This window comes from Chelonoidis abingdonii, chromosome 16 (assembly GCF_003597395.2).
Source record: "Chelonoidis abingdonii isolate Lonesome George chromosome 16, CheloAbing_2.0, whole genome shotgun sequence".
NCBI lineage: Eukaryota > Metazoa > Chordata > Testudines > Testudinidae > Chelonoidis > Chelonoidis abingdonii.
The window spans coordinates 17,065,416-17,086,550 of NC_133784.1; the positions used below are offsets into that span (position 1 = coordinate 17,065,416).

At 56.1% G+C, this 21,135-nt stretch overlaps 1 protein-coding gene across 4 annotated transcripts in view; it reads left to right on the forward strand.

Annotated features, from left to right (window-relative positions):
- RNF123 (ring finger protein 123) overlaps positions 1–21,135 on the forward strand; it is a 143,741-nt gene that overhangs the window by 57,290 nt on the left and 65,316 nt on the right. For all 4 annotated transcript variants that reach the window (XM_032765768.1, XM_075072953.1, XM_075072955.1 and 1 more), the window contains 14 exons: positions 873–993; positions 3,550–3,651; positions 7,002–7,108; positions 7,518–7,710; positions 8,760–8,905; positions 10,187–10,270; positions 11,126–11,233; positions 12,946–13,123; positions 15,193–15,267; positions 15,990–16,077; positions 16,426–16,513; positions 16,723–16,807; positions 20,321–20,460; positions 20,653–20,841. In XM_032765768.1, coding sequence (XP_032621659.1) covers positions 873–993; positions 3,550–3,651; positions 7,002–7,108; positions 7,518–7,710; positions 8,760–8,905; positions 10,187–10,270; positions 11,126–11,233; positions 12,946–13,123; positions 15,193–15,267; positions 15,990–16,077; positions 16,426–16,513; positions 16,723–16,807; positions 20,321–20,460; positions 20,653–20,841 — 1,704 coding nt within the window. The remainder of the gene's footprint in view (positions 1–872; positions 994–3,549; positions 3,652–7,001; positions 7,109–7,517; positions 7,711–8,759; positions 8,906–10,186; positions 10,271–11,125; positions 11,234–12,945; positions 13,124–15,192; positions 15,268–15,989; positions 16,078–16,425; positions 16,514–16,722; positions 16,808–20,320; positions 20,461–20,652; positions 20,842–21,135) is intronic.

Here is a 21,135-nt window from a genome sequence, read left to right on the forward strand (position 1 = left end):
TTGAGCAGGGGGTTGGACTAGATGATCTCCTGAGGTCCCTTCCAACCCTGATATTCTATGAAGGCAGACAGCCTGGTGATAACTGGCGGTGCTCACAGCCCTCCGGTGATGCTGCCGCTGTCCTCACCTTCCCAGGCCGGACCCACTCACGGGTAGTGAAGGGAATTGTGCTGCTGTCAATGATACAAAGCTGACTGGTTCCTGTAAGAGGCTGTTTGTGATATCCTCAAAGGCTCAGCACCCAGGAGGGATTGTTATCTTGGGGGACAGCCTATGTCTGCCCCAGCCTTCCCCCTCCGATTTCATGGCTGCACTGGCCCCAGTGCAGTCCCATTACAGTAGTTGTGGGGAATACTAGTGTAGGTGGAGCACTGGTGCTTAACCCTGGTCAGAGCATGTCTGGGGACAAGATGTCAGTGACTAGCCAGAGTTAATGCTTGGGAGATTTGGGAGAAAGCCAGGGAACCCCAGCTGGCAGCCTGCTTCACTTGCTGCTGTTGAAGGTCTCTGTGATGCTGTGGTCACAGCTAACTCTGTGCTAGGTATTTGTGCTCTTCCCCACTGCATGGTTATGTTATTTAGAAGCTTACCTTCTCTGCCACTGAGAGTGCCCAGCTGGCATTGAAACGTTTGTCTGCTAGCATGCCTTCAGGCCAGCGGGCTGGCCCAGCACTCGAATTTGTGCCCATGGGGAGGGGCACTTCTGGGGAGGCGCTGTGTGCTGGGGCTGGGCTCTGCGGCCAATGCTCCATGCGGTATGCAAGACAGCGGAGTGTACAGAGTGGGGCTGGGAGCAGAAAGTCCAAGCAGTGCTGCTGCTGTGACTGCCAAGTGTGACTTTCCTTCACTGTCTGCTCTGCCGCCCCCTTCAGAACCTGACTGTACTGTGCCCGCCAGAATACATGGTCTGCTTTCTGCATCGACTCATCTCCACCTTGCGCTGCTACTGGGACGGGCACAAGGCCAAGGCTCCTGCAGCCCTGAGCAGTGAGGGTAAGGCCTCTGTATGCTCCAGCAATCAGCAGTGGCGCGGCATTGTCATGGAGGCCCCGGTACACTGGGGGTGGGAACGGGATGGGGCCTGGCTGCTTTTTCCAGGAGGTTGGACACTTGAGCTCCTTTCAGGAGCAGTGACCTTTCATGACCCTGCAGCCTGGGAACCTTTACGCTTGGGCAGTGGTTCAAGTAGAAATCATTTGTCGCTGGTACGCTGCACTTATGGGAGGGACGCAAATGGGGGGGACATGTGACCTCCCCCATGACTCCTCCCTGCCCCACCCCCAGCCCAGGAGCCCCGTGCTCTCCCCATCCTCTCCCCATGATCCACATCCATCCCACATTACTTGGGGGGGCTCTGTCCTCCTCTCGCTGCACTGGAGACTTCTGCTGTACAGACCCCAGTCAGGACGACTCAGGAGATGCAGCTGTGTGGAAGGGCTGGGGGCAGTACAGCCGCGCCGGAGAAGCTGCCAGTGTTCTCCTTTCACCACTGTGGTTCCTGGGGGATCAGGGCTTTCCGGAATGGCAGCAGCGAAAGGAGCAGAAGAGTGTGGGGCTGCTGGGCAGCCCCCCGCCGGCAGCTTCTCCGGCTTGGCTGCTGTACTGCCCCCAGCCTTTTCATGCAGCTGTGTCTCCTGAGTTGTCCTGCCTGGGGTCTGTACAGCAGCCCTGCCAGAGAATGGGGGTAGGGCTGGTGGCAGTACAGCCACATTGGAGGAGCTGCCGACGTTCTGTTCCTTTTCCTGCTGCGGTTCCCAGCAGGGTTGGGAGCAGAATGCTGGTAGCTCCTCCGGCAACTCTACCGCCCCCAGCCCTGTCCTCCGGCGGGGCTGCTATACAGGAGGAGGAGACGCAGCTCTGTGGAAGGGCAGGGGGTGGGGCTAGGGGTGGTTTCCTCCTCTGTCTTACTGGTACGGCATAATGAACCGTACCACTGCACTTGGGGCTTGGCAGCACCTGGGAGGTGACTGGCATTGCTAATGCGGGATAGTGCTCCAGCCAGTAACTCCACTGTGCACACTCACTGTTTCGGAATGGTCCTTCTGAGGACATGCCTCCGAAGCTCTGCTGCTCAGGTTCCTCACACAGACCAGTCCTCCGAGGGGAGTGGATGGGTTTGTCAGAGCCCTGAAGTGCAGGATGAACAACACTATCTGGCCAGTGGGGCCTGTGCTAGCTGCTCTTACGCCTCTATATCAGCATCATCTATTCCAGGGGTCTCAAACAGGTTATTTTCTGCTGCCCACAAGCTCCTCGCTGCCCTCCCGCAGCGTTTACCTAGAGCGGCTCTGACCTGATGTGCACGGGGGGCAGCGCACGCTCCCTGCCTGCCTGCCCTGCCCCCGTGCTGCTCTGGGAAGTGGACAGAACCTGGGGGAGGAGAGGCATAGGAGTGTGTATTGATGTTGCTTCAGGCACCGCCCCCAGCAGCTCCCATTGGCCGCACTTCCCCATTCTCAGCCAATGGGAGATGCTGGGGGCGGTGCCTGAAGCAACAGCAACACACACACCCGTGCACTTCTCCTCCCCCATGTTCCAACCGCTTCTTGGAGCGGCATGGGGGCCTGCCGCCGGCGCGTTCCAGGCCAGAACTCTCCACCCGAACCCCTTGTGCAGTTGAACCCCCTGCCCTGAACCCCTTGCTGCACCCTATACCCGTCCTGCACCCTAACTCACTGCCCAGAGCCCCCTGCCGCACCCCTTCTGCACCCTGATCCCCTGCCACGACTCCCTGCCACATCCCTCACCCCTCCTGCACCCCACAGCCTAACCCACTGCCCAGAGCCCTCTGCTGCACCCCTCCTGCACCCAATCCCCTGCTGTGACCCCCTGCCACACCCCTCACCCCTCCTGCACCCCACACCCCAACTCCCTACCCTGAGCCCCCTGCCACACCCCTCATCCCTCCTGCATCCCACACCCCTTTTACACCCTCTGGGGGCAGGGAGTGGGCAGAGTTAGGGTGGGGATTTTGGGGAAGGGGTTGGAATGGTGGCAGAGAAGGGGTGGGAAGAGGTGGGGCCTCATGGAAGGGGTGGAGTGGAGGCAGGGCCGAGGGTGGCAAGGAGGAGGTGTCAGTAATGCGGCCCTCGGGCCAATGTACTAGTCCTCATGTGTCCATCCTGGTCATTTGAGTTTGAGACCCCTGATCTATTCCCTCTCAGTCCTGGGCTGCCACCCCTGCTATTCCAGCCTTAGCCCCGCCTCCCAGCTCTGTGCAGCCTGTAATTGGTCAGGAGCACCCCACTGTGTGGCTCGGTGGTTGGAGTGTGGTCCTAGGAACTGGGTGGAGACCTGCCCTGCTTGTAGAATGAGTAGGCTGTCGAGGACAAGGCAGCTGTGGGGGAGCACTGTGTGGCCTGTCTCTGTGATTGTGTGGGGTGTGTTCCGCTCTGGAAACCACTTCTGCCAGAGTGGATTTGTGACACATCTGCAGGACTGTCTGGCTCCCCAGGCTGGGCCCAGTGCTTAATGCTCTCTGTCTCTTCGATTTAGCTGGGCCACAGCCTGGGACGCTCGTCATAAATCTCTCTGTTCCTTTCCCACCAGAGGCATATGTTCCTCCTCAGCTCTTCTATAACGGGAAGGTGGATTACTTTGACCTGCAGCGGCTCGGTGGACTTCTGTCTCATCTCAAGAAAACTCTGAAAGGTGAGTGCTGGATCAGATTGCTTCGCTTTACTGGAATGGTGTGGAGTCCTACCCTTCAGAGACCTTGGTTTAAATCGAGGGGAAGGGAAAGGAGGAGGTTGAGGGCAATGCAATCTGTGATAGCTTAGGGAGTAATGGGCATCTCCTTGTCCTTTAACTGCAATGTTGGTTTCTGGGCACGTGGGGAGGGAAGGGCTGGTGTTCTGACTACAAGGAAAGGGCTGTCCATTGCCCAGATTATCATCAATAGTAATGCAGAAAAAGCAGATGTGTTCAATAAATATTTCTGATCTGTATTTGGGGAAACAACAGATGATGCAGTCTCATCATATGGCGATGAGAACTCTTTCTATTCCATTGGTATCTTGGGAGGATGTTAAATAGATCCTGGGATGTATAAACAGACATTTGTAAATCAGCAGGTCTAAATAACTTGCATCCAAGAGTTTTTAAAAGAGCTGGGTGAGGACCTTGCTGGACCATTAATATTGATTTTCAGTAAGTCTTGGAGCACTGGGGAAGTTCTAGAAGAGTGAAAGAAAGCTAATGTGCCAATTTTCAAAAAGGATAAATGGAATGACCTGACTAATTGTGGGCCTGTCAATCTGACATCAATCCCTGGCAAGAGAATGGAGCAGCAGATATAGGACTCAATTAATAAAGAATTAAAGGAGGGTAATATAATTAATGCAAATCAATGTGGGTTTAAGGAACTTAAAATATCTCTCTTTGAGATTACGAGTTTGTTTGATAAATTTACTAGTATTGATATAATATATGTGGACTTCAGTAAGATGTTTGACTTGGTACCATGTCATTTTAATAAAAAAAAAAAATTTTAGAATGATATAAACTTAACATGGTACACCTTAATGGAGTAAAAACTAGCTAACTGACAGGTCTCAAAATGTAACTGCATATGGGGTATCATCATTGAGCTAGTGTGTTTCTAGTGGGGTCTTACAAGGGTCTGTTCTTGGCCCTACGCTATTTAACATTTTTATCAATGACATGGAAGAAGACATAAAATCATTACTAATACTTTTGTACATAACACAAAAATTGAAGGAGTGGTAAATAATGAAGAGGACAGGTCACCGATACAGAGCAGCCTGGATTGCTTGATACACTGGGCTCGGGCAAACAAGATGTGTTTTAATATGGCTCAATGTAAATGTATGTGTCTGGGAGCAAAGAATGTAGGCTGTATTGTACAGACTGGGGGACACTCTTCTGGGAAGCAGTGACTCTGAAAAATCTTTGGTGGTCATGGTGGATAATCAGGTGAATCAGGAGCTCCAAGTCTGACTGTGGCCAAAAGAGCTAATGAGATTCTGGGATGCATAAATGGGAATCGCAGTAGGAATAGAGAGGTTATTTTACCTCTGGATTTGGCACTGGTGCAACCACTGCTGGAATCCTGTGTCCAGTTCTGGTGTCCACAATTCAAGAAGGATGTGGATAAATTGGAGAGGGGTCAGAGAAGAGTCACAAGAATGATGAAAGGATTGGAAAACCTGCCTTATAGTGAGAGATGCAAGAAGCTCAATCTATTTAACTTAACAGAGAGAAGGTTAAAGGTTGACTTGACCACAGTCTATCAGTACTTACACGGAGAACAAATATTTAACAATGGGCTCTGCAGTCTAGCGGAGGGAGGTCTAACACAATCCAGTGGCTGGAAGCTGAAGTTAGACAAATTTAGACTGGAAATCAGGCCTACATTTTTAACAGTGAGGATAATTGACTATTGGAACAACTTCCCCAGGGGCATGGTGGATGCTCCATCATCTCTAACAATTGTTAACTCTGGATTGGCTGTTTCTCTAAAAACTCTGCTGCAGGAATGCTTGTGGGGCAGGTCTCTGGCTTGTGCTCTACCAGGGCTCAGACTAGGTGAGCACAATGGTCCCTAGTGGCCTGGGAATCTAGGCACCTAGGAGGAGTCTGCAGTGTCATTTGGCCCTAGCTGCCTTGCATGCTTCCCTTTCCTACTGTGTTATTTTAAATGGTGCCCTTCCTTGTAAGGGGTTAATGTGAGGATTGATTGTTAAAGAGGTTTGGGGGCAGGGAGAGGGGGGACAACGATAGCTCCATGGAGGGGGCCATGCCCAGGTTGGAGGGACTGGTGGCTAACAGACTGAAGGATGGAAGGGGGTGGGAGCTTTTAAGATGCAGGGAGAACCTGAAGGAGAGGTGAGGGAGACTCTAGGGAAGGGAAGATGGAGGGGCTTGGGGGACTCAAAGGGAAGAGCAGAGGATTCCAGGATTGAGGAGGAGGGGAAGGGCACTGGAGCCAGTGGAGGGAGGAAGGGCTTACTGGGGGATGTCTGGGCTCTGGCCCCATTGCCATGATGCCTGAGCACCCCCAGCACTTACCCTGTCAGCACGAGGGAGCTTACCATGCCAAAGGACAGTTCACTTCATGCTCAGCAATGGTGGGCATTGCCTTACTGTGAAATCTGGGCAGCAACGGAGGGACCTGGACCCATAGCGTGGCCTACCTGCCTGCTAGTCTGGCAGTACTATTGCCTTGGTTTAGCTTTCTGGCTTTCCCACGTCTGTTTGTGCACTGTGAGGCACAGGTGCCACACAGGGAGCTGGAATGGGGGTGCTGGGATCATAGAATCATAGAATATCAGGGTTGGACAGGAGGTCATGTAGTCCAACCCCTTGCTCAAAGCAGGACCAATCCCCAGGTAGATTTTTGCCCCATATCCCTAAATGGCCCCCTCAAGGATTGAACTCACAACCCTGGGTTTAGCAGGCCAATGCTCAAACCACTGAGCTGTCCCTTCCCCCCAGAATCTCACTGTGCAGGCTGCGCTGCAGTAATGGACAGGATCTTCCCCAGGTTAGATGGGGCAGAACAGTGCCGTGGTGTGTGCTGCAGCTGAGGACACTGCTCCATCTCCCAGGAGTGCCCCTTCTGCTTGCTCTGCAGCCTCCGTCCCTGACTCATTCCTCCAGCCTGGGCACGCCTGGTCCCTGGAGCCTGCCCATGGCCTCTCATGGGGGTGCCACAGTGGGCAGAGCTGAGGCTGTCTCCAGTTCTGCAGATCTGCTATTGACATAGTGGGGTTGTGCCAGGGATGTGTAATGGCAGCACCAGCCCTGCTTCTGGTGTAACAGACTTGGACTGTGGTAGCCCAGCTAGGGAGTAGTGGAGAGGAGCGAAGGCTCACATGAAATGGCAGGGTTGGGGAAACCAAAGGGACCAGAAGCTGTGACTTCACTGGGACAATGTCAGTGTCTCCCCCCTGCACCCTCTGGGGCTGGCCATGTGCCATTTTGCGCTCCAAGGGTGCAGGTCCACAGCGAACCCTGATCCCATGGCTCCTTTCACACAGATGACCTGGCTTTGAAAGCAAATATCCTGATTGACCCTGCGGAGCTGCAGGCTGTGACCATGGACGACCTGGATGAGGATGAGGAGTCTGCAACGTCCACAGCCCAGGTGGGCTCCAGGGGCCTATGCCTCCAGCAGCGGCTAGAGAAGCTACATGATGGGGAAGAGAGGGGACTTGGCCCTACTGCTCCAGTCCCTGCCGAGTGAGCCTGGTGGCTTCTGGTGTCCAGTGTTCAAGTGCTGCTGCCATCAGAGAAGTACCTGTAAAAACATTTCCATGTCTGCACAGCTCTTTTCCCTGTGTGGCTGGAGCAGGGTGCTGCATCCTGTTGGTCCTGCACAGCCAACCCAGCTGTGGCAGGGAGGGAGGGAGCAAGCTGGGGTCTATCACGTTAGCCCTGGGAAGCCAGGGAAGCTCTGGGCTGGCACAGTTGTGACCCTTGGAGATGGAGGGCTTGGAGTTAGTGGTCAGCCTAACAAATAGAACTGCTTACATTTCTGACCTTCTATGTCTCAGCGCCCAGTTGCAGCACTGGCCATTGGTGGTGCCCTTGCTAGGCCCAGTTGGCTCAGCTCACCCACCCTGGGCCGTGCCAACCGCTTCCTCAGTACAGCCGCTGTCAGCCTGATGAACCCGCGACGGTCCCTGGGCACCCTGGAGAAGATGAAAGCACGCACGCTGAGTGTGGAGCAGCGGACAGAGGATGACAGTGAGTAGTTCCCACTGCATGATTGCCAAGGTGTCAGGTAGGGGTGGGGGAAGCAGGCAAAGGAAAAGGCCCAGCCAGTCACTGGGGAATGGATCAGCCCTGACTCAGCTGAGAAAGGGTGGCAGCAATTGCTCGCTGACTGAGGAGTTGTTGCTCAGCTGGTGAGCTCAGTGTGTGATGCTCAAAGCCTGGAGGTGCTGGGGGCTGGCAATATCCTGGGCATAGCCCTGCTTGCAGGAGCTGCTGGAGAGCCGGGGTGCGCCCGTGCGCTGTCACGACAGCGCTGGTCCGGCACGGGCAGCCTGGGCTGGTGAAGTCTCTCCTGAAGCAGGTTATCAAAGTGCCTGCATTTTTCTTTAAAAACTATCTGGTTGCCTACTCAAAGGCGAGGAGGCGAGCCCAGTGGCTGAGGACTCAGCCCCGGCTGCTGCAGTGCAGGGGCAGGCCAGGCAGTGGGGCTCGGGGCTCACATGGAGGCAGGTTAGAGCCCAGGTGGGGGACTCAAATCTGTAGTCAGAGGCACTCAGCACTGCAGATTAATGGCACATAATGCAGACCTTGGGGCTGAGTTCCCGGCCCTGCCAGCCCTTGATGATCTTGGCCTCACTTTGATTTTGGCAGATGCTGTTGGGTTTGGCTCATTTCCCTGGCAGTGCCTGGAATGCCCCAGTTGTGCCCAGCCCTTTCCCAGCATGCAGAGGGAAGGGTTGGAGGCTCACACCATTCTGCTCAATGTGTGTTTGCCAGGCACTTCCCTCCTTGGCCTGGGGAGGATAAGGGCTGTGCATGGGGCCAGACTGCAGTAGCACATCAGACAGGAGCACTGCTCGCACTCTGAGAGCCAGCTTGGCCTCTTTGTGTGAGGCCCCCAGGCCTGTAGAGAGGGAACGAGGGCTGGGATAAGGCATGGAGTGGGAGGGAGCTATGCTGTGGACATGGTCCCTGAAAACACTGCACACTGGGGCAATGCATTGGTTGATAGGCGTGCAGGCCTCGCACTGCCAGCGACGCTGCTGAGAACTCTCTTCTGTCTTGGGGCTGGGTTGTAGTAGAAGGCAGCCATGGAAATGAGGGTCTGTTACTGGGGAGACCCCCTGAGGAGCCGGAGCAGTCAATCACTGAGAACTCTCTTCTGGAGATCCTGGATGGAATAGTGATGATGTACAACCTTAGCGTCCACCAGCAGCTTGGTAAGGTGAGCAGGACCCATAGAGGAGAAGGTCACAGCCCTTGTCATGCTGGCCCACACTTGGGCCGGCATCTGTGGGTCGTTGCAGTGAGCCAGCTCCTTTGTGCCCATCGAGTCACCGAAGAGGAAAGGCCACCTTGGCCGGTGTTCATGTCTGTCTGTGGCACAGCTTTGTTTCTTTTGTTGTTGCACTCATCCTGGGATGATGGCTCTAGCACGAGGGGACCACGTGTCTCCAGTAGGGACTGTAGATCCTGTCCCAAATTGCATTTGCTATGCTTCAGTGTCATTGGAGGTTGCAGCTTGAGTCCCTGATCTCCAGCCCTCTTCTCCCCGCCCATGTTAGGGGTAGGGCTGAGTCCCTTTCCTGGAGAATGGGAACTGAGTAACAGCAGAGTGCTGGGGCCTAGAGCACAGGGATGCTGGGCCAGATGGCTGTTCACCTGAGCAGCCCAGGGCACTTTGGGATCTGGACGTCTGTGCTCAGCCCACCCAGTTCAATCCAGGACAGCGCAGGGCTCGCTACTAGCATAGCATAAGAGGTTACAAGCTAGCATAGGTCTTGCTTTTTGGTCCTTTAGCCTTTGCTATGTTTGAGCAAATGGCTGTGTTTGGTGAGGAGGAATTGCTCCTGTATCTGCAGTGAGAGCAAATCACTGCAGCTCCAGCCTTCTGACCCCCTGGCCTGCAGAGAGCAGCCCAGCCAAGGGACCAGAGTGCCACAATGCTGACTTATGAGGAGAGGCTGAAGGAACTGGGATTATTTAGTCTGCAGAAGAGAAGAATGAGGTGGGATTTGATAGCTGCTTTGAACTACCTGAAATGGGGTTCCAAAGAGGATGGATCTAGACTGCTCCCAGTGGTACCATATGACAACAAGGAGTAAGTGGGAGAGGTTTAGGTTGGATATTAGGAAAAACTTTTTCACTAGGAAGGTAGTGAAGCACTGGGATGGTTTACCTAGGGAGGTGGTGGAATCTCCTTCCTTTAGAGGTTTTTAAGGTCAGGCTTGACATAGCCCTGGCTGGGATGATTTTAGTTGGAGATTAGTCCTGCTTTGAGCAGGGGGTTGGACTAGATGACCTCCTGAGGTCCCTTCCAACCCTGATATTCTATGATTCTATGGATGGTTTGCTGCTCTCCAGGGTCAGGCTGCTGAGATCAGCCCAGCCCAGAGGACCGGAGCACCACGATGCTGGCTGGGTTGCTGCTCTCCGGGGTTGGGCTGCTCTTGACCATTCTGGAAAAGCTCTCTACTGGCATCACTGGTCCCCACTTGCCTTTCAGATGGTTGGTGTGTCTGATGATGTGAACGAATACGCCCTGGCACTGAAGGACACAGAGGAGAAGATTAGCCGATGTCCAAAGAAGGTAAGGAGTCTCTCTGGTAGCCCCCCCAACTTCCATCTTTGTAGCCTTTTCAGAGCCTTGTGGCAAAGGGCTCTGCCATCTCTGCCGGAGGATAGCTCAAAACGGGGGCTGCAAGGAGGCTGTCAGGAAGGAGGGGCATGTGCACTGTGTGGTGTGCACTTGCTTCTTCTCTAGAGTGCAGGCCCCAGCAGCAGGCCAGGAGGAACAAAAGCACAGGTGTTGCTTTCCATTTACCTCAGAGGCTCGCAGGCTGAGGGGCCTGCCTCATGGGACAGGTGCGCCAGACTGGTCTGTTATGGGGAGTAGAGTTTCTATCCCCAAGAGTATTGAATAAAATAACCCTCCAAACCCAGCCTATGGCATAGATGCCTCTCCCTCCCCCCCTTTTCGGTCTGGGCACCACCGCATGCAGCACTGGGGCTTAGTGGAAGGACACCTGGCTGGTGGTGCCACCAAAAAACCAGACAGAACTGCCCAGAATAGTTTCGGGATCAGGGCTCCTGCAGGTGGAGGGTAACTCCATCTGACCAGTCCTACCAAAGGCCACCTCTTAGAGCAGGTGATTTGAAAGCACTTTGACACCTAGGGGCTAATACCTGGCCAAAGTTCCTGGTCCTGGGGTTCTTGCTGGTCAGGGCAGCAATGGATACCACCTGGGCGTTGCTCTGCTTCTGGCTTCCACTCCCCCAGCCTTCACATGGATGCCTCTTGGCTGGGCAAGATTGGACTCTGGCCCCTCTATCCTCCCTTGCGAACCATAGAAGGGGGGACCTCTTTTTTGTCCTGTCCATTCTGCTCTGCACCATGCCTGTCTGGGCAGGGAGGGGCTCCTCACACCCACTATGCTTCTTTCAGAGGAGGGACATCTACGAGGAGCTGGTGAAAAGCCAGAAGGTTTTCTCAGAGAAACTCAACCACCTGAGTCGCCGGTTAGCCTGGATCAATGTCACCATCTACTCCAAGGTGAGAGAAGCGTGTGGTGGGGGAGGAGCCAGGGGGAGGGTGGGCAGCGGTTCAGCCTGACCCCTGTGAAATTCTGAGCTGTGGGGCTTGTCGTATTGATTTTGATGGACTAGATGGGCCCAGAGAGTTCCAGGGGTAAACGTGACCATGCCACCGTTCCTGTTTAAAACTCTTTAATGTTGATTTGGGGCGGGGTGAGCAGAGACCTCAGCCTGCTAGTACCATGGCAAATGCACCATTACAAACCAGTCAGCATTTCAGTAAAGATCTAGAAAAAGAAGGAAACCCAGTTAACTTCACATTTCCAATATTTTAAGTGAGGCTTTCATTGTAACAATATTTCTTCTCCTACCCCCACTCCCTCCCTTTGAGCTGTAGAGCCTTTGGCAGGAACACTCCCTTGCCCCCCGCATATCTGAGCCTTAGGTGGAAGTAAAGATGGTACTAGCTATTCTCTTTGGGGAAAAGAGAAACTGTGAGTTGGAATGGGCTGGAGCTGCCACTGCTGTTAAAGTTCAGTTCCCTTGCCTACAAAACAGAGCGAAACAAGTCCATGAAAAGGAGAAAAAACCACAAAGACAAAATGCAGCTTCTGTCTCTGGGGCTGTCTCTGACTTGCACCCACACAGGCTCAGCATGTGGTCTGATCAGCCACTTCCGCACTTGGCAACTTGTCCCCACGCAGGTCGGTTCAGGGAATTGCTTTTAGCTGTGTTTTTAGTTAAGGCTTACAGTAGTGTTGCAGAGCATATGGTCCTTAGAAGGAAAAAGAGGGCTAGGAAAACGTAAAGCAGTGGGAAGGAGGGGAAGGGAGGTGTGTGATAGCAGGCACCAATATCTTCATCCTAGGGGGTGATTGGGGTTTAGCTGGAGCTGGTGGAGGCAGCGATGTGTTTTGGCTCCCTGTCTCTGACCCAGTCTGGTCAGAACATTTTTCAGAATTAGGACAGTAAAGGCCCAGTGGTGGCTCCTGGAGGCCCTGGAGATTGAGGGTGATGGCTCACTGCTTTTGGGCAGCCCGTCTCTCAGCTAGCATTTGTTGTTCAGCAGCTTTTTCATTTGTCCCCAAAAGTCTTTTAAGGAACCTCCAAAAAATGTAATGGGCAAAATAGCCCCTCCCCCCATTGTTTTCTTTACCATTGGGCCTAATTCTCGACACTGGTTTTGGGTTACTAATTTATGGTCCCATTCCTCTTTTGTTTGCCAGGCCTGATCCTAACCCAATCCTTGAGTTAAGCCTTTTTGCTTGAACAAACCCAGTCCTTTTGTCTCCCTTTTGGACATTTTCCCGTTAACATTTATTGTTATAGTTATTGTTTAGACAGCTGTTGATCCACTGTGTCATGGTATACGCGTAAAAGGTCTAGTTAGGTGCCTGCTGAATCCGCTTATGGCTGACCAGCCCAATTTAAGGGTGACCCAGCTTGCTAGAAGTTTTACAGATGGATCCAGATGTTGTCTGAGTTGGAGTCCAAGATGACAGCAGTCTGCTTTCTTCTTTCACTCTTAGCTTCCATCCTCTGGTTCAAAGCCCCTTCTTGTTGAGCTGCCCCTGGCTATCCACATGGCATGGTGCTGGGACTCTCCATTCAGTCCTCAGCCTCTTATCCTTTTTGCCCACAGCAACAGTCACTTTGGTATATTGCCTAGAACTTTTTCTGGCCTGCCTGGGTTGGAAGCTGAGTCTTTCGTGGCTGTGTTCTCCCTGGCAGGAGAAGATGCAGGACATATACTGGCTGCTGCGAGTGTGCATCCGCACCATTGAGCACGGGGACAGGACGGGCTCTCTCTTCGCCTTCATGCCGGAGTTCTACCTCAGTGTGGCCATGAACAGCTACAGCGCGCTGAAGAACTACTTCAGCCCTGTCCATTGCATGGAGGAGCTCCCCGGTGAGGAGGGGGCTCACGCTGCCATCACTGCTGACTTATGCTGTGGCTTGGTGTTGGGCAGGACAAAGCTGCACCTTGGCTGCGAGCTCCCAGGAAACGGTGGGGCTGCTTCCCCTGCCATATGCTCATCTCTGCACCGAGTGCTGGCCATTTCCTTGGTTGGGGGTGGCGCAGCTTGTTGAGTTAGACTGAGATTCCAAAGGGACCCGTTGGGATTTCCTGGGCTTGGTTACCTGCTTGCTCTCAGCCTGCAGCATGTGGGGACTTGCAGGCAGCCAGGAGACCAAGCCGTCTTTGGCCATTATGTTGTCTTTTATTGTATGCTGCCCCTGCTTCTGCATTGTGTTGTGGAGTTTGCCCTGTGGGTGTCTAGCTTGCCACAGTGGTGGCTGGCAGGGGGGATGGAGACTTTGGCAGATGACTTTTGGCTTGGGGGGTGATGGAAGTAGCTGGGGTGGGGGCACAGAAGGGATGTCTGCCCTCTTTGCTCCCTGCCAAGGATGGGGGTGATGAGCTGGGTTTCTGTTAAAACCATCAGCAGTGAAATAGCGAACAGCGAAGCTGTCGTCACTGTGTTTCAGAGCCAACACCTAAGGTGTGGAATAGGCAGTTCCCACTCCCTTCCTAGCCACCAGGCCTTTGCTTTCTAAGCCATCTTCTGCTCCAGTGGAGCTGAAAGTCTGTGGCCAATTCTGCAGCTGAAGTCGCTGCGGAGCTGGGGCCCTGCATGATTTGTGGCTCCTTCCTGCCCTGCTCCCCATCCTGAGATCTCCTTCAGGTTTAGGCCCTTTCCCAGCTCTGCCCTCCCCTCTGCTTCTGCGGGGTTAGCCCTGTGCCTGGGTGGCTGGGGGATTGGGCAGGGCTGGCAGTCAAGGTATAGGGAGCAGATCTGAAGGCCCAATACAAGCCAAGACCCAGGCAGTCACTGAGAGATGGGTCAGCTCCCCCTGCGTCCTTGCCCCGAGTGATCCTCTGCAGTGTCTGGATTTCCTTGCTGGGCTACTTCCGGCTCTTTGTGTAGCCAATGGCAATGCAAGCCTCCCTGCTGAGTCCTTTGGGTCTGAGAGCCAGGCTGGCCAAGCTGGCTCCAGCGCCTGCCTGGTTCTATGCCATGTGGTCCTGTGTCAGGGAGGAGGCCGTTTGGTGTGTTATTCTGGCGGGTTTGAATGAAAATCTGCTTGCTCTTTGAGGAGGGAAGGAGGGCAGGCAGGTGGGTGATACATGGCTTCTCTTGCAGTGAGAGGCAGCATGGGGCTGACATGGGCATCCCCCCAGGATGAGGGCTGTGCTCACTTGTGAGCGAGAAGGTCTGAGGGGCAACTCTGGCCTGGGCTCTGTCTGCGTGTGCAGTGCCTGGCCTGGCTGGCCCTCTGCTGCTGAAGTGCTATTCCAAAACGGCCCTGTGTGTGCAGCTGATTGAAGGGATTCGCAGACCTGCTGGCTCCTCTTGTCCAGCCCAGCCTGGTGTGCCATGGAGCCAGAGCCCTGCTCCTGAAGTGTTCAGACTCTGTGGCAGAGAATGGCAGTGTCCAGCATCCCCAGTGGGGGCCCATCCTGGCAGTGTTTTCTAGCACTCTGTAGCACAATGTTACGTTGCTCCTAACTGTGTCCCATGAGCACATGGGCCACTCAGGGCCACACTGCTGAGCCAGCTGCAGGAGCCATACCCTTTGTGTTTCCAGCTCAAAGGGGCTCAGGTGTGCTATCCCGAGCATCCCGGAGCTGCTGTGCTGGGGCTTCCCTATGTCCAGCACTCATCGTCCCCATATGCACAGCTAAGACTTGGAACTGTTGGTTATTTGCATGGCTGGCCTTTTGCTGGATTCTCCAGGCACCTGGTAGCTGCTGCGTCCGGGGAGGCTGACTCAAAACGGCCCCCTCAGAGCAATGATGTCAGGCTCTCTGCAGACTCAGGCAGAGACACCTGTTCAGTTACTGTTCCCATGGTTATCGCTGCCCTACATAGGAACCGACTCTGCCACCCAGCTCCGCAGCAGGGGTGGTTCCTGTGGCTGCCTGAGGGCGTGGGACTGTGCCCTTCTCCACCTGCTCAATCCCTTTCCTTGCAGGCTATGAAGAGACTCTGACACGTCTTGCTGCCATCCTGGCCAAGCACTTTGCTGACTCCAGAATCGTCGGCACTGGTGAGGCTGCTCTCTTGGGGTGACTGGTGACTGCTCTGCCTGTTGTGGGTGAGGGCCAGGCAATGACCAGCGCCCATCTTGCTGCCAGACCCTGCCCTGCAGCAGCAAGGGGCTGCTGGAGTGCAGCAAAGGGGGCAGGCTGGCTGTGTCAGGGCTGCTGGGCACCCTGGGGTGGCTTTCCTAGCAATTGCTGAGGTTATTGCATTAGTTGGGAGAAGGGAAGGGGAGCAGAGAGTCCTAGCTACTGGCATGGGATGGGTTCTCCTGGGCGTACTCCTCTGCCGATGGCAAACTCTGGACAGCTGCCTGGAGGGCTCAGCACCATCCCTGGATTCTTGGCTGGGCACAGATTGGCCATTTCTTAGAAAATTCTTGCATTTCTCAGCTGCATGGGGTAGGGGAATTCATGACCTCCCCGTTGTGCAGGTGATGGGCAGAGATGAGCAGGGACTAGGCAGTTCCCCTGTGACTGGAAAAGGCCTGAGGTGGTTCCAAGCCTGGCCCCTGGCCTGGCAGGACCTGGGAGGCTGAAGGATGGAGTGATCCTGCAGGAGGGGATCTGTTGCCTGTGTTACTTGGGCCCTAGCTAGCCCCTGGATTGTATCATTTAAAATGCCACTTGTCCCTCCTGCCGGGGACCAGTCCCTTCCTTGGCTCCCTGCATGGCTCAGTCATGGGCCTGGCCCTGCTGCGTCAGCCTAGCCCCTCTCGTCTGCCCCCAGACATCCGGGACTCACTGATGCAGGCGCTGGCCAGCTATGTCTGCTACCCACACTCGCTGCGGGCCGTGGAGAGGATCCCAGAGGAGCAGTAAGTCCCAACCCGCACCCTGAACTGCCATGGGGAGCTGGGGTAAAGGAGCTGGGAGTGGAAAAGTGGATGTCAGGACAATGGGGCTTTGAGAGGTCCCTGGGTTGGAGCAGGCTGGGCTAAGGGCAGTAGCAGTGATTATGGCTGCTGGGGTAGATCAGCTGCAGACTAGCCGGGGACGGGAAGTTGTAGCTTAATTTTAACCCCTCCCCCGGGTGTGCCAGAGGTACTGGCCCTACAGTCATTGGTGCTCTGTCATTCTCCCTTCCCTGCCCCTAGGAACCTCAGATATGCCACCCTGCCCCTCCCTATGTTTCTGGCTGCCAACATATCCCTTCCATCTGGCAGGCGAATATCCATGATGAGGAACCTTCTGGCTCCTTACGAGCAGCGGCCGTGGGCGCAGACCAACTGGATCCTTGTTCGGCTGTGGCGGGTAAGGTCCCACTACCTGTTGCTGCCAGCAGCCTAGGCCTGTGCCTCTGGGGCCATCACTTAGCTGCAGACTAGAGGTCTCAGCCCTTTCCCTGGCAGGCTGGGCAGCACCTGCGGTGTCCCCTTTAGCCTGCCTGGCACAACTCAGCGCTCTGCCGTGGTGGCCTGGGGAGCCCTGCCCTAACCCTTCCCTTGTCTCCCTCCCGGCAGGGCTGTGGATTTGGATACAGGTACACTCGGCTCCCGCACCTGCTGAAAACCAAGCCCGAGGATGCCAATCTCCCCAGCCTGCAGAGTGAGTGAGGTGGGGGCAGGGTCTGGCACTGGAGCGCTCACAACTTTGAGGGGGAGGCTGGGATCTGGTGCCAGGACAATCGTGGTTGTGGAGTGGGGTCTGGCGCGAGGCGCTTGCAGCATTAGGGGCAGTGGGCGGGCAGGGTCTGGTGCTGGGGCGCTTGTGGCCTGGGGGTTGGGGGAGAGTGGGGTCTGATGCCAGGGTGTTTATGGTATTGAGGGTGGTATTGGGGCACTCGCATCTAGGGAGGGAGAGTGGGGTCTGGTGCCAAGACGCTTGTAGCATTGGGGGTGCTAAGGGGTGGGGTGGGGTCTGGCCCCGGGATCTAGTGGGGCCCTGCTGGTGGGGAACCAGGGATGTGTCCAGCAGGCCCAGCCGGAGGTGCTGGGAACAGCCCCAGCAGTGTGCAAATGCTGAGCCAGGGACTCTTCAGCAGGTGATGGAGGAGGCGTGAGCAGAGACTTCTTGGGGTGCCAGGGAACATACGATGGCAGAAGCCTGAGGGGGGCTTGTTCCCTTCTCCATACCCCACTGCTCTGGTGTCCTTGTTCCATCGCACTCCTGTGCTGTTGTGGCCTGGGGCCTTGCTTGTGGACAGCAGTGGGGGCCAGGGCAGCTAGCCGCAGCCGGCTTTGCTGCAGCAGTGACTGGAGCAGTGTCCCCCTGGCTTCAGCCAATGAGGAGTTGGAAGGACCAGTCTTGGTCTGTTCACTGGGGCAATAGGTGATCTGGGGAGTCAGAAAGTTCTGTGAGCAGGCCATGCTGTTCCCAAGCGCCCCGGCTCTACCCATGCCCTGGGCAAACCAGCTGCACTAGTGGCAGTGGAGGCCTCAGAAAAGCAAATGAATCCAAATATCATGCTGCCACCCAGGCGCCTGGCATGCCCATGCGGGGCGCCGGTTAATAGAGGAGTGATGGTGGCATCCTCCTTTCTGTGTTCTCTCTTTGTCTGTTCCATTTGCTGCTCAGTCCCTGGAGTTCTGCTCCCTACGTGGAGCTGTGTGAGGGCCACTGGGCCTTGGGGGCATGTGTGTGTGTATGTGCACACAAGCTGCTGTGTCTTGGGATGGGGGGGTGTGCGTGCGTACGAGCAGCTGGGCTCTGGAGGGGAGTATATGCACAAAGAAGCCGCTGGGCCTCGGGGGTGTGTGTGTGTGTGTGTGTGCGCGCGCGCATGCAGCTGGGCTCTAGGGGGGAGTGTGTGCACATACAAGCCGCTCGGCCTGGGGGGGGGTGTGTGTGTGTGTGCGCGTGCACAAGCTGCTGGTCCTCGCTCTCATTGGGTGGAGAGCTCTGGTGATGCCAGGTCAGCAGCTGGCGTGCCGCTCTGGGCATGGGCGTAGGGCCCTGCAGCCATAGGTGCTACACTGCGCCCTGCCCCCTCTGTAATGCCGCTCTCTTGTCTCTTTCTCTCTTGGGGGCTCAGGAGATCTGTCTGTTGCTAGCCTCCAGCGTAAGTTTGCTGTTTGCTCGGCCCTGTCTTGTGTGGTCGTGTAGTAGCTCTTAGTTCCCTGGTGGTGCTTCCCCTCCAGGTGTGCCTCTGGCCCTCCCCCCACCCACTCCAGTCCTGATGGGGAAGGGGCTCCTTGGCCTGCATCTCAGCTGTGTACCAGGGAGATGGGGCAGCTCATGCCAGTGTCCTGAGCCCCTGCTGCAGCTGTGCATAGGGGGGCCACTCACCTAGGACAGCCATCACCATGGTGGTGGCTTCCTGGCTCATGGAGAAGGGTGGCTGCCTCCTGCCTGAGAGATGGGGGAGTTGCTGTAACTGGAGGGTGGACAGAGCTGGCAGGTCCAGGGTACGAGCTGCAGCAGCCTCTGCCTTGGCCTGTGGGCTAGAGAGTGCCATGGCAACATCCCCATGTCCTGTGCTGGCAGCTGTGTGGGGCAGCGGTGGTGTGGCTCTGCTCCTGGGTGCTCCTGTATCTGATTGGGAAAGGTCTGAGCAAGCGGAGGAATGGGCCTGGCTCCTGGCGCTGCTAATCTGTGCAGCCCCTGAACCAATAATGAATGCTGCTCTAATTGCAAGGGAGCATGTTCTGCAGAGGTGCCCTTGGGTTCTGCCCCTGCCTGGGTGGGGCAGGAGGACAAGGGGCTAATTCCAATGCAGTTCCCATTGCGTGGGCTGTGTCTCAGGGGTGGCTTGAGGGAAGTGCTGCTCTCCCGCCCCAGAGCACCAGGTCCAACTGCCAGAGGCGCCCCCAAGCATCTAGAGTCTCCTGCTGCATTGGGAGTCCATGCAGGCTGTCTAACCTGGCACAGCCCTTGCTCCCTTCGGGCCTGGTGGCCCTGGAAAGCAGGCCCACCTCCCTTAGACCTGGGCACTTTGACCCTTGCTAGAGGCAGGAGGGAGTGTTCAGAGGAGCAGCTTGCTGCCAGGCCAGGCACCCCTCCCTCCCTCAGGAGGGCAGGACAGAGTGCCCTGGTCTGCAGCATGTGGGCTCCCTGCTGCAAGGGGGAGGGCAAGGGCCAGGAAGCTTCAGACCCTGCTGCTCATTGTCTGGGCCAATCCCAGGGCTGCTGTTGGTGCCAGTCGCTCCTGGGAGCAGGGCTCTGGCTGCTGAGATCAGGGTGGCTCCACTCAGCAGGACATGTGGGGGCCCTGCACTGCAGGGAGCTGCTGCTATCTGCTTTTCCCGCCAGGGCTCCCCACATGCAGGAACGTGACAGCCCCCCTGCTGCAGCAGGCATGGCTCAGTGCTGGGCCCTGTGGCTGTGGTAGTGATTAGGGGCTGCGGTGCAGTGTCCATTCTCCTCCCTTCCCCGTCTCTGTTGGGTAGTGCCTAAGCCCGAGCCCCATCTTTGCCAGAGAGGGACACTCGCTGAGCTGCATTTGGCCTCAGTGTGTTTGTGCTGGGGGCTGCCAACACCGAGAGGGTTGAGTCGGGGAGCAATGGTGGGAGTGCTGAGAAACGGCCTTAAGTTCTCTGCAGCAGCCTGCCTGGGCCACAGGAGTGCAGCCCTGGGGAAGGGCTCTGCCCCACCTTAGAGAGGGAGCACCTTCCTCACTGGCCTTCTGAGTGCAGCCGGGCAGGCCAGGGCCCAGGTGAAGGGGCGGGTGTCTGGGAGTGGGGCAGCGACTGTGATGCTGGCGTCAGGAGAGGTTACTGCGGAGCTAGTCCATGGCTTTCTGGAGCCGAGCACGAGAGGCTTGGTTAGCGCTCGGCTGCAGGGCTGCTGTTCCCCTGGGAGGAAGGGAGGGAGCAAGAGCTGTGACCATGCACAGCTGTGGCCCAGCTTATGCAGGGCAGTGCTGGCAGCCCACAGACAAGCTCTGCTCAGAATAGTTTGTGGACCTAGCCTTGCAGGGCACCTGCCATCTCTATTCTCTGTCCAGCAGCTGGGCACGAGGGGCTGTCTGCTTCATGCTCAGTTTCCCACCTGGCCTTAAAGTGCTGCATGGCACCAGGCCTGTGCCTATCCCAGCTGCCCACCTCCCTGAGCTGGGCATCCCAGGCTGCCCCCTGCCCTAGTGCTGGGTCTGCCCTTGACGCTTCTGCCCTTTGGTCCTAGAGCCATGCCCCTCCACCCTTCTGCAGCAGCACATGGCCGATCTGCTGCGCAGTGACTGCGACATGGCACCTAGCTTCCTCAATAGCGTCCTCAACCAGCTCAACTGGGCCTTCTCGGAGTTCATTGGCATGATCCAGGAGGTGAGTGCTGGGGCTTGGCTGGACAGCACCTAGTGGGGACCCCTGCAGCCTATGCAGGGGTGGGTTCTGGGAACCAGGCCAGGGCAGCCTGCCTGCAGATTCCAGCAGCACAGCTCTGACGGGTGCATGAATGGTTGGAGGCCTCTGTTCCTTGCAAGGCCCTGTACTAAGCTGTGTCCTGTGCCTGGGCAGATCCAGCAGGCAGCAGAGCGCCTGGAGAGGAACTTTGTGGACAGCCGCCAGCTGAAGGTGTGCGCAACGTGCTTTGACTTGTCGGTGAGCTTGCTCAGGGTGCTGGAAATGACTGTCACGCTGGCCCCCGAGATTTTCCTTGACTGGAGCCGCCCCTCCTCGGAACTGCTGCTCAGGAGACTCGCCCAGGTACATCCCCATGCTGGGAGCGGGTGGAGCAGGCAAAAGCACCCCCTGCTGGGGGCAGGATGGCATGAATAAAGAGCCGTCTTCCCGGGTGTCCCTGTTAAATCTACCAACCCAGGGGATCCAGCATCAGTTTCTCAGGCTGATGTACCTGCGGGCAGCTATTGTGGGAGAAATCTGGCTGACTCTAGGTGCTGTCAAGCCCTCCTATGTGATTAAGCTTTTCCAGCAGGCACCTCATCAGCCCCCTACCCCACAGAAACCCATCCCATGCAGAACTCCCTGCAACCCCATGAG